Source organism: Mobula hypostoma, chromosome 1 (assembly GCF_963921235.1).
Source record: "Mobula hypostoma chromosome 1, sMobHyp1.1, whole genome shotgun sequence".
Classification (NCBI taxonomy): Eukaryota; Metazoa; Chordata; class Chondrichthyes; order Myliobatiformes; family Myliobatidae; genus Mobula; species Mobula hypostoma.
In genome coordinates, this window is record NC_086097.1 from 75,889,985 (window position 1) to 75,902,674 (window position 12,690).

At 40.8% G+C, this 12,690-nt stretch overlaps 1 protein-coding gene across 4 annotated transcripts in view; it reads right to left on the bottom strand.

Annotated features, from left to right (window-relative positions):
• The window catches only part of LOC134348076 (RAS guanyl-releasing protein 1-like), a 175,042-nt gene that overhangs the window by 32,487 nt on the left and 129,865 nt on the right, over positions 1-12,690 (bottom strand). For all 4 annotated transcript variants that reach the window (XM_063050927.1, XM_063050935.1, XM_063050910.1 and 1 more), the window contains exons 7-8: positions 4,833-5,006; positions 938-1,054 (exon numbers count right to left, since the gene is read on the bottom strand). In XM_063050927.1, coding sequence (XP_062906997.1) covers positions 938-1,054; positions 4,833-5,006 — 291 coding nt within the window. The remainder of the gene's footprint in view (positions 1-937; positions 1,055-4,832; positions 5,007-12,690) is intronic.

A 12,690-nucleotide genomic window follows, 5' to 3' on the forward strand; every position in this document is an offset into this window, starting at 1 on the left:
CAAGTGCGATGTGGGGAAGTTCTACACATTTCTTGCCCTGCTTGTGCTAATACGTGGAGGAAGAACTTCAAATGTTTCTGAATGTTACAAATACTTAGAAGCATTAAAAAATGGAATACAGCAGACAAAAAGGAAGGCTGAAGGCTTCACTGATTTGTCTGAAGACCTTGTTCTGGCTTAACCACTAACACACTCTCCAACACTCTGCTCATTTTGGGGACTTCAGCCCAAAGGACTGGCTTTCGAGATCTGGGTTATTTTCATTTTTTTTAATATCTTTCCTAATGACGTAACTCCCTCCAGATTTCACCACTCACCCACACATCTTTGGATCTGGGAGAAAACCAATCCATTAGGGGGAAAAAAATGTAGGGATGTGAGAGCAAGGCAAATTCCACTCAGACTGCCCTGTAGGTCGGGACTGAGTTCCAATCACTGCAGTTGAGAGGCAGCAGCTACACTAGCCATGCTACTGTGCAGTTATTTCCCTAGTCCGATAGTCTATAACATACACTGTCTAGGTTCACATATAAAGATCTGTAAATTCCTAAGTGTATATTTGCAACACGTTTAGATGAATACAGTTATTGCCCAGCATATATTGCACCTTTTACAGGGAGTAGGGGATTGAAAGTTACTGCAATCAGATGCCGTTCCCCTACATCTTCACGCCTGGCCTTCAACATCCTAGTTATTCTGTGTATCAGTGTGGAATATAATTTTCTGGCAATAGTAGCCAACCATCCAAAGTCAGGCCTCTGGCAAGGTCTCGGGTAATATGAAGTTTGGGCAAGACGTGACCACAGATGGCAAGAAAGGATGAAGGATCTGTGGCAGTAAAATCCAGGCCACAACTTACATCAAACTTAACAAACTTATTATCAGTCTTGTAGCATCACAATCTTTCATGTAGACTTGTTCCAAGTAAAACACCAACCTTATTCACTTCATGAGGGACACAGGCGCTTGTTTCTTTGAGTCTGGAGATTGAGCTGTGACACAAACCTCCCACCACTGCCATTAGTGTATTAAAGTTCTGCAGCTGCTGTAGTTTCTGAGGAGAAAACCAGATGACAATGCATTCTGAATCAGATGAGAGGAATAGCAGGGCTGTGAATGACTGTAATGCAACCCATAATTATCACCACCTGGATTCAAAACAGCAATAGAGGGAATCTGAAATATTTAAGCACACATGTTTTCCTGTGTGTGCAATGCTAATGAAAAATTTCCTTGCTAAGTTATAATTATGAACTGATGACAAGTTAATCATTTACCTTTGTTTGAACTTGATCCTCAATGTTGCATGAATTTCTAGATCGTTGTGATCTGCTACTTTATTAATAAAGTGTTAATACACATGACGGGTGACCCCTGCATTATGGGAGTTGCAATACTAGAAAATGGTCCGTATCACATTTTTCTATAATGTAAAAGTGCATCAAGAAATGTATATCAAAATGTAAGTTTTGCGTTTATTTACTTTATTCACAATTTCAGAAGAGCAAACTTCTATTCACTATCTCAGATACTTTTGGCCCTGATTTGTGAATTTCATTACCCAAACTGTTATGAAGTATAGGTAACCTGTTGTCGAAATTGTACTTTTACACTGTTACAGTGTCTCGGAAGATTTCGATCATACCACCGACACTCCAGCTTCCACAATTCAATGCAGCAGAGAATTTTGAAGATCAATGACCTTCAAACATAAATTCCTCTTGCTACAATTTTAAGTGGTTGGCCTCCCATTCTTAAACTATACTCTACAATTCTCATCTTCTTACAAGCAGGGAAATAAAACTCCAGTATCTAACCTTTAAAGCCCACTTGAGATTCACCTTTAATTGAGATTTGCTTCTTTACATGCACATTGAAGCATACAATGCTTCAATAATGCATCATTTGCATTAACAACCAAAACAACCTAAGGACGTGTTGGGGCCAGCCTGCAAGAACGGAGAACGCTGAAGTACTCAGCAGCTTAGGCAGCATGTGTGGAGTCAGAAAGATTTAATATTTCAGATCAATGACCTTCTGTCAGAACTGAGGAGATGCAGAGAAGGGGGAAAAATGGAGAGAATAATAGGAGCACCTGTGATAGTGAGGAGACCAACGGACCTGACAATGGTGGCAGCTGAGAGAGGGTGGTGAAAGTTTGAGAGTTTACAAATGATTTGCCTGGAGATGGTTTAAGTAGGAGAGAAAAGCAAATAAAGAAAAAGAGGAAAAACAAAACAGGGAAAAAGACAAAGGAAGCCATGCTGGAACTGATATACAAACTAAGCAAAACTCTGCAAAATGCTTTCAGAAGAACTTGGTGAGAGAAGGCAGAATCAAGATGACTGTGAGAATCAGTGGGCTATTAGTGGATGTTGGGCGCCAACCCTATTTCCAAAGGTGGAGAAAGGAAAGGAAGGGAAAAGTCAGAGGCAGACCACGTAAAAATGATAGTGGAGTGAAAGTTGGCAACAACAGTGATGAAGCTATTGACTTCTGAATAATTACAGGAAGCAACTTCAATAAAGAAAGCTAGTTGGTGCACGAACTCAAGTAGGACTAAAGTAAAGACTATTTCATGTATCCCACAAAGAATCTGGCTTAATAGCAGATTCCAACAGCTATACCTTAAATCTGGAGGAACTAAGTAGAGTTAAAGCAAATGTTATTCAGTGTGAGATCTCTACAAGGAAGAGGCAAAGGTCATTTATGCCCTTCTGCAGTGGGGTATACATGCAGACAAAATGAACATGATTGCAAAAAAAAAATCCTATCTAGACAAGGAAATTGTCAAAGTAATGGAGAGTGTTGCACACAGCTCTAGATAATAAGATCCTTTCCAATAAGTTTAGCCCCAACTTGCTCAACTGTCCCACAAATCTCAACCCCTTCAATCCAAGTATCAGCCAATTGTAACATCTGCCTCAAATGCTAATATTTCCCTTCTTAAATAACTTTACCAAAACAGCATGCAGTACTCCAGATGTGGTGTTAACAGTCCCCTGAATTGATTGTAGGGGAAAGCGGAATGCATGTAGTAAACCCATCCAACTTTTATGAATTCTGTTTGCAATAAAGCCAGCTTTCAATTTTGTTTCTTATTTCTTGTTGTATCTCCATGCTCACTCTTCATGCTTCATGTATGAAGATGCTCAGATCCCTTTGCATAGCACCATTCTAAGCAATGTTCCTTTCTAACTTTCGACCTACAAAAGAGCCTTTTTATTTTTGCTCACAGACCACCTATATCCCACTTTACAACTTACAGAAATGAGGGTAGGAGGCAATGACAATTTGGCGGATTCACTCAGCTTCTTCAATTATTAGTACTTGATCATTAAAAGTGCAAGTAATTGCAGCTACAACACATTATTACAGGAAACACACTAGTTACAGGCAAAAATTAGCCTACTCAATCCAACTCATTGTTTTCTGTTGGCAAGCAAATCACCTATCCATTCCCTGAACCCGTGTAGCCACTATTTATGTGGCAATTCATTAAATGACTTTTAGAAATCCAAACACGCTACTTCTACTGGTTTCACTTTATCTATCTTGATCGCTACACCCTCAAAGAATTCTATAAATTGTTAATTTCTCCTTAAAAATCAGGTTTATGTATTATGATTTTCTTTCTACACTCAGTGGCCACTTTATTGGGTACACGCGCTTGTTAATGCAAATAACTAATCAGCCAATCATGTGGCAGCAACTCAATGCATAAGAACATGTCGACATGGTCAAGTGGTTTGGTTGTGTTCAGACCAAACATCAGAATGGAGAAGAAATATGATCTAAGTGACTTTGACTGTGGAATGATTGTTAGTGCAAGACAGGTTGGTTTGAGTTTCTCAGAAACAGCTGATTTCCTTCGGACTTTCATACCCAATAGTCTCTAGAGTTTACAGAGAATGGTGCAAAAACAGAAAAAAAACATCCAGTGAGTGGCAGTTCTGTGGGAGAAAAGGTCAGATGAGAATGGCCAGACTGGTTGAGGGTGTCAGGAAGGCGACAGTCATGCAAATAATCATGCGTTACAACAGTGATATGCAGAAGAGCATTTCTGAATGCACAACATGTCGAACCTTGAAGTGGATGGGCTACAGCAGCAGAAGACCATGAGCATACACACAGTGGCCACTTTATTATGTACCTCCTGTATCTAATAAAGTGGCCACTAAGTGTATTTTCTTAATAATGGATGTAACAATATATCTAAGAAAGCGTGTGCTAACATTGAAAAGGATTCAAAGGAGGTTTACAAGAATGACATGCAAATGAAATGGTTAACATTTGGTGAGCATTTGATGGCCCTGGGACTGTACTCACTAGAATTTAGAAGAATGAGGGAGGGATCTCATTGAAACCTACCAAATATTCAAAGCTCTTGATAGAATGGACGTGGAGAGCATGTTTATAATAGTGGAAGAGTCTAGGACCAGAGGGCGCAGACTTAGAATAGAACAATGTCCCTTTAGAACAGAAATGAAGAAAAATTTCTTTAATCAGAGGATGATGAATCTGTGGAATTCATTACCACAGACAGCTGTTAAATGCCAAATCATTGGGTATATTTAATGCGGAGGTTGATAGGTTCTTATTTAGCAAAGGTTTCATAGATTATGGTGAGAAGGCGATTGGGGTTGAGAGGGAAAATAAGTTAGTCATGATTGGATGGCAGACCAGACTTCGTGAGTCGAATAGCTTAATTCTGCTCCGATGTCTTACGGTTTTAAGGATTTATTACAATGAATATCTATAATTTTAAAATATTCTAATAATTCATTTTGACAATAATAATGTTTTGCTAAAGCCGCAATCACCATCCATACCTGAGCCACACGAATAAACTTGATGAAGACTTCAGCTCGTAGTTGTGGTGTAGGTCTACTGAGAACCATAAGCTGGACCCACTGTGAGATGCCATTGCACAAAGCGACAGAGCGTTCCATCATGGGATTATCTTTTACACAGCCAGTTAATACATAATTCTGATAATCTGAAAACTGGGCAAACCAAAAGTCAGTCATTATCTGATTATTATCCATTTTAATCAATTTTATCTCATCCTGCCTTTAAGTGGTAAACACGTTTGATAGAAGTGCAGTTGGTGAAGTGACAACTGCATTAACTGCAGCTGTGAGGCAAAAAAAAAGCACAACAGCGTTCCTTCCACGTCAGACGACTGAAGAAGTTCGGCATGAGCCCCCAAATCCTTGACCTTCTATAGGAGCTCCATTGAGAGCATCCTGACTGGCTGTATCACCCCCGATACAGGGACTGCACCAACCTTGATTGCTGGACACTGCAGACAGTGATCCAGACAACCCACTGCATCTGTGGAAGTGAACTTCCCTCCATCGAGGACATTTTACAGCAGCAAGTGCGTAAAGAAGGCCTGGAAGATCATCGGGAAACCAGTCACCCCAACCATAAACTGGTTCAGCTGCTTCCATTTGGCAAATGGTACTACAGCATTTAAAGCCAGAATCAACAGGCTACAGGACAGCTTCTTGCCACAAACCATTAGACTTATAAGTTTACACGTCTGTACATTGCAAGGTGGGCATAATGCAAAGATTTTTACTCCTTCACATTGAGGGACGGAAGTAAGATTTAAATAAATTCGAATAATTATTTAGACATGGACCGTCCTTTAAATGGCAGAAAGTTCTGAACAACTTAATATGAAAAAATGCACAAACTAAACTTCCTCATTAAACATTCCACCAACCTGCAAACAGAGAAGGAAAAACCAAGTTCAGTCAAGGTGGACACATTTGGCATCAGTGGCAAAAATATCATTGGCCATTTACCATAAGCATCTCATAGGAGAGGACTGAAGATACAAAGGGTGTCTTGTATATTTAAGCACTCCTCAGAAAAATTCTGGATGGCAATTGTGATTCAGTTTTAACTCGTGTACTCCTAAATCAGTTTAAATTGGAGATTTTTGAGGATATGACTTGCATAAAGGAAAGCAGTGGATATTTGAAACTTAAGGCATTTGGTAAATTGTACAATAAAAGTCATTAGACAAGACGAGGATGTGAAATTGGGACGATAATATTAGCAATTGGTTAGCGGACTAAAGCAGTGCAGTAAAAGTTTCACATTAGTAGGTTATAAGTAGCGAGTTACTGCTTTTGTGATTCCACTCCGCGCCTTGCAGCGCATCGGGCAGCAGCCTTGCCGTGCATTTAGCATTTTGTCTGTTTTTTACTAAACCATGTTGCTAGCTCAACACTCACTCCATGGATGGAAAGCATGCAGGGAGCCGGCCAGATTCAAAACCGGGACCAATCATCACAAAGTCCGTTGCTGTTGCCAATAAACCACTGGTTGGCAGATAAGTCGGGAATGCAGCAGAGAAAAGTGTTTGGGCCTCAGCTTTTGTAAGACCATCAGACCTAGGAGCATAGTTAGGCCGTTCGGCCTATCATGTCTGAACCACCATTCCAATATAGCTGATTTATTGTCCATCTCTCCTGTCTTCTCCCCGTAACTTTTGATGCCCTGACTAATTAAGAATCTATCAACCTCTGCCTTAAATATACCCAGTGACTTAGCCTGCACAACCGACCATGGCAATAAATTCTACAGATTCACCACACTCTGGCTAAAGAAAGTTTTCCTCATCTCTGTTTGTAAATGGATGTCTCTCAATTCTGATGCTATGCCCTCTGATCCTAGACTCCCACGCTAGAGGAAACATTGTCTCCACATCCACTCTATCCAGCCTTTCAATATACAATAGGTTTCAATGAGATCCCCACTCATTCTTCTAAAATCCAGCACGTACAGGCCCAGAGCCATCAAATGCTACTCATATGTTAACCCTTTCATTCCCGGGTTCATTCTCATGAACCTCCTCTAGACCCTTTCCAATGCCAGCACATCCTTTCTTAGATAAGGGGCCAAAAACTGTTCCTAATACTCCAAGTGCAGTCTGACCAATACCTTATAACGCCTTAGTATTACATCCTTGCTTTTGTACTCCAGTTCTCTCAAAATGAAAGCTAACATTGCATTTGCCTTCTCTAACACCAACTCAACCTGTAAATTAACTTTTAGGGAATCTTGCATAAGGACTGTCAAGTCCCTCTGCACCTCAGATTTTTAAAATTTTCTCCCCATTTACAAAATAACCACATCCTTATTCCTTCTGCCAAAGTGCATGACCATGCACTTTACAACATTATATTCCATCTGCCACTCCTTTACCCAATTTCCCAATCGGTCTCAAGTCCTGACACCCTGCTTCCTCAACACTACCTGCCCTTCCACCTACCTTTGTACCATCTACAAACCTGGCCACAAAGCCATCAATTTCCTTCATCCAGATCATTGACATACAACGTGAAAAGAAGCATTCCCAATACTGATCCCTGCAGTATACCGCTAGTAACCCGCAGCCAATCAGCAAAGGCCCACTTTATCTCCACTCTTTACCTCCTGCCAGTCATCCGATCTTCTATCCATTTTAATACCTTTCACATAATATTGTTTAGGATCTTATTTTGTTTAGCAGCCTCATGTGCAGCACCTTGTCAAAGGGCTTCTGAATACCAAGTAAACATCATCCACTGATTGTCCTTTGTCTATTCTGCTTGTTATTTCCTCAAAGAATTCCAACAGATTTGACAGGCAAGATTTCCCCTGAAGAAAACCAAGCTCAATTCAGAGTTGCTGGTGAACGCAGCAGGCCAGGCAGCATCTATAGGAAGAGGTACAGTCAACGTTTCGGGCCGAGACCCTTCGTCAGGATGAAGGGTCTCGGCCTGAAACATTGACTGTACCTCTTCCTATAGATGCTGCCTGGCCTGCTGCGTTCACCAGCAACTTTGATTGTGTGTTGCTTGAATTTCCAGCATCTGCAGAATTCCTCGTGTCAAGCTTGATTCAGTCTATTTTATCATGTGCTTCCAAGTACACCAAAACCTCATCCTTAAAAATGGACTCCAACATCTTTCCAACCACTGAAGTGGGGTTATCTGGCCTATAATTTCCTCTCTTCTGCCTTCCTCCCTTTTTAAAGAGTGGAGTGACATTTGCAATTTTCCAATCCTCTGGAACCATTCCAGAATATAGTGATACTTAAAAGATCATTACTAATGTCGCCACAATTTCTTCAACTAGCTCCTTCAGAAACTGGGGTGTAGTTCATCTGGTGACTTATTTACCTTTAGGCTTTTCAGCTCCTAAGCACCTTTCTTTAGTAATAGCAATAACACTCACTTTTCTCCTGACACTCTCCATTTCCTGCATTCTGTTGGCATTTTCCACAGTGAAGACTGACATACACTCAATTCCTCTGCCATTTCTTTGTCCCCCATTATTACCTCTCCAGTATCATTTTCCAGCTTTCTAATATACATTGCCTTCTCTCTTTTACCCCTTATACAGTGCCTATAAAAAGTATTCACCCCCCCCCGGAAGTTTTGAAGTTTTATTGTTTTACAACATTGAATCACAATGGATTTAATTTAGCTTTGTTGACACTGAACAACAGAAAAAGACTCTTTCGTATCAAAGTGAAGACATATCTCTAAAAAGTGATCTAAATTAATTACAAATATAAAACACTAAATAATTGATTGCATAACTATTCACTGCCTTCAAGTCAATATTTAGTAGATACACCTTTGGCAGCATTACAGCCTTGCGTCTGTATGGATTGGTGTCTGTTAGCTTGGCACATCTGGACACTGCAATTTTTCCTCACTGTTCTTTACAAAACTGCTCAAGGTCTGTCAGATTGCATGGAGATCGTGAGTGAACAGTCCTTTTCAAGTCCAGCCATAAATCCTCAGTTGGATTGAGGTCTGGCTCTTACTTGCCCACTCCAGGACATTAACTTTGTTGTTTTTAAACCACTCCTGTGTAGCTTTGGCTTTATGCTTGGAGTCATTGTCTTGCTGGAAAAACAGATCTTCTCCCAAGTCGCGGTTCTCTTGCAGACTGCATCAGGTTTTCCTCCAGGATTTCCCTGTATTTTGCTGCATTCATTTTGCCCTCTACCTTCACAAGCTTTCCAGGGCCTGCTGCAGTGAAGCATCCCCACAGCCTTATGCAGCCACCACCGTGCTTCATAGTAGCGATGGAGTGTTTTTGATGATGTGCACTGTTTGGTTTATACCAAAAATAGCATTTAGTCTAATGGCCAAAACGCTCAATTTTGGTTTCATTAGAGCATAGAACCTTCTTCCGGCTGACTTCAGAGCTTCCCATGTGCCTTCAGGCAAACTCTAAGCAAGATTTCATGTGAGTTTTTTGGACAGTGACTTTCTCTTTGCCACTCTCCCATAAAACTGGGACTGGTGAAGCACCTGGGCAACGGTTGTTGTATGTGTAATCTCTCTCATCTCAGCCACTGAAGCTTATAACTCCTCCAGCGTTGTCATAGGTCTCTTTGTGGCCTCCCTTCCTGGTCCCCTTCTTGCACGGTTACTCAGTTTTTGAGGATGGCCTGCTCTAGGCAGATTTTAGCTGATGCCATATTCTTTTCATTTCCTGATGATTGACTTAACTGTACTCCAAGGGATATTCAGTGGTTTCAAAATTTTCTTATATCCTTGACTTGTGCTTTTCAATAACTTTTTTGTGGAGTTGCTTGGAGTGTTCTTTTGTCTTCATGGTGTAGATTTTGCCAGGACACTGACTCACCAGCAGTTGAACATCCAGATACAATCAATTGAAACACCTTGACTGCACATGGTGATCACCATTTAACTAATTACGTGACTTCTAAAACCAACTGACTGCACCAGTGATGATTTGGTGTGTCATATTACCGGGGGGGGGGGAGGAATACTTATGCAATCAATTATTTTGTGCTTTATGCTTGCAATTAATTTAGATTACTTTGTAGAGATTTGCTTTCACTTTAACACGAAAGCATCTTTTTCTATTGATCAGTGTCAAAAAAACCCAAATTAAATCCACTGTGATTCAATGTTGTAAAACAATAAAACATGAAAACTTCTGGGGGGGACGGGACACTTTTTATAGACACTGTATATCTGAAAAAAAAACTTGTATCCTCTTTTATATTATTGGCTAGCTTACCTTCATATTTAATCTTTTCTCTCCTTATGGGTTTTAGTTGCCTTCTGTTGGTTTATAAAAGCTTCTCATTCCTCCTCCTTCCCACAAGTATTTGTTCCATTATATGCCCTCTCTTTTGCTTTTATGTTGTCTTTGACTTCCCTTGTCAGTCATGGTTGTGTCATCCTCCCTTTAGAATACTACTTCATCTTTGGGACATACCTACCCTGCACCTTCCGAATTGCTCCCAGAAACTCCAGTCTATCATCCCAGCTAGTGCCTCCTTCCTGTCAGCTTTGGCCAATTCCTCTCTCATGCCTCCTTTACTCAACTGTAATACTGATACATCTGATTTTAGCTTCTCCTTCTCAGACTGCAGAGTGAATTCTATGATATTATGATCACTGCCTCCTGTGGGTTACTTTACCTTAAGCTTCCTAATCAGATCTGGGTCATTCCATAATACCCAATCCACAATTGCCATTCCCCTAGAGGACTCAACCACAAGCTGCTCTAAAAAGCCATCTTGTAATCATTATAGAAATTCCTTCTCTTGGGATCCAGCACCAATCAGATTTTCCCAATCTACCTGCAATATTGCCCTTTTTACATGCATTTTCTATCTCCTGTTGTAATTTGTACCCCATGTCCTGACTACTCTTTGGAGGCCTGTATATAACTTCCATCAGGGTCTTTTTACCCTTGCAGTTTCTTAACACTACCTACAAGATACATTTTCTACATCTTCTGATCTCATGTCACCTCTTTCTAAGGATTTGATTTCTTTTTTTTTTACTAACAGAGCCACTCCAGCCCCACTGCCTACCTGTCTGTCCTTTCGATACAATGTGTATCTTTGGATGTTAAGCACCCAACTATGATCTTCTTTCAGCCACAACTCAGTGATGCCCATAACATCATACCTGCCAATCTCTAACTGCATTACCAGATTATCTACATTACCTGAATACTGTGTGCATTCAAATATAACACCTTTAGTCCTGTGTTCATCCACCTTTTTGATTTTGGCCCCCCGTTATACTTTACCTTATCCCACCAACAGCAATTTTGCCTATCATCTGCCAGTCCTTCCTCAGTCTCACTGTACACTGCATCTACTTCTGTACCAACTGCCCCATCCTCATCCCTATCACTTTGGTTCCCATCCCCCTGCCAAATTAGTTTAAGCACTCCCCAGCAGCTCCAGCAAACCTGCTCTCAAGGATATTGGTCTCCCTCAGGTCCTTTTTGTACAGGTCAGACCTTCCCCAGAAGAGATTCTGATGATCTAGAAACCTGCCCCTGCACCAATTCTTCAGCCACACATTTATCTGCCATTTCATCACTGGCAGGTGGCACAGGCAGCAATCCAAAGAAGTCCTGCTTTTCAACTTTCTACCTTACTCCCTATATTCTCTCTTTAGGACCTCCTCCCTTTTCCTACCTATGCCGTTGGTATCAATATGTACCACGACCTCTAGCTGTTCACCCTCCCACTTCAAAATGGCATGGACCCGATCCAAGACATCTCTGACCCTGGAAGGTAACATACGATCTGGGTGTCTCTTTCATGTCCACAGAATCTGCTTTCTACTCCTCTAATTATGGAATTCCCTAACACTCCTGCACTCCTCTTCTCCCACCTCTCTTCTGAGCTATCGAGCCAAATTCAGTGCCAGAGACCTGATTGCTGCGGCTTTCCCCTGGTAGGTCACCCCCGCAACAGTATCCAAAGTGGTATACTTATTATTGAGGGTAACGGACACAGGGGTACTCTGCACAAGCTGCCTATTCCATTTCCTTCTTCGAACAGTCACCCAGGAACCTGCTCCTACAACTTAGGGGTGACTACCTCCCTGTAGCTCCTGTCTATCACCTCCTCATTCTCCTGTATGAGTCAAAGGTCATCAAGCTGCAGCTCCAGTTTCTTAACATGGTCTCGAAGGAGCTGCAGCTCGATGCACTTCATGCAGATGTAGTTATCATAAGAAGTTAATGATTTATATGAAAGGATTGATTAGAATGAATGCACATTTACTGAGTATACAAAGCTGAGTAGGAAAGTAATCCATGATTGCCTCTTTGACAATGGAAAGGAAAATGGCAGATTGAATATAATTGTGGGTAAATGTGAACTAACCAAACTCTGATGGAAAGAATGAAATGCAAGTATTCACAACCAATTAGAAAGGTAAACAGAGATTTCATCTTTACAACGAGAGGTTGGAGTACAAAAAGAAGTATGTTGCTAACAGTATACAACACTTCTAGAGTCTACAGTTGTGAACACAATGGTTTCTGATTTCCTTATCTCAAGAAGAATGAATTAGCTTTGGAGATAAGACAATAACTGTATTCTAGACAGGTTCCTGGGATAAAAACTGATGAGGAATGTTGGAGGTTTATATTTGTTAAGAGTTAAGAATGAGAGGTGAATTTATTAAAACATTCAATGTACAATGTACAAGGACATGGCAGGGTGGATGCTGAGAAGTTGCTTTCTTTGCTTGGGAAATATAGATGTTTTCAGGATAGAGGATCAGATATTTAGAACTGAGGGTAAAAAGTATTCCCGCACTCTGGAATCCTCCACCCAAAAGAGGGTTGTAGATGTTCATTTACTGAGCATATCCCAAATTTGAG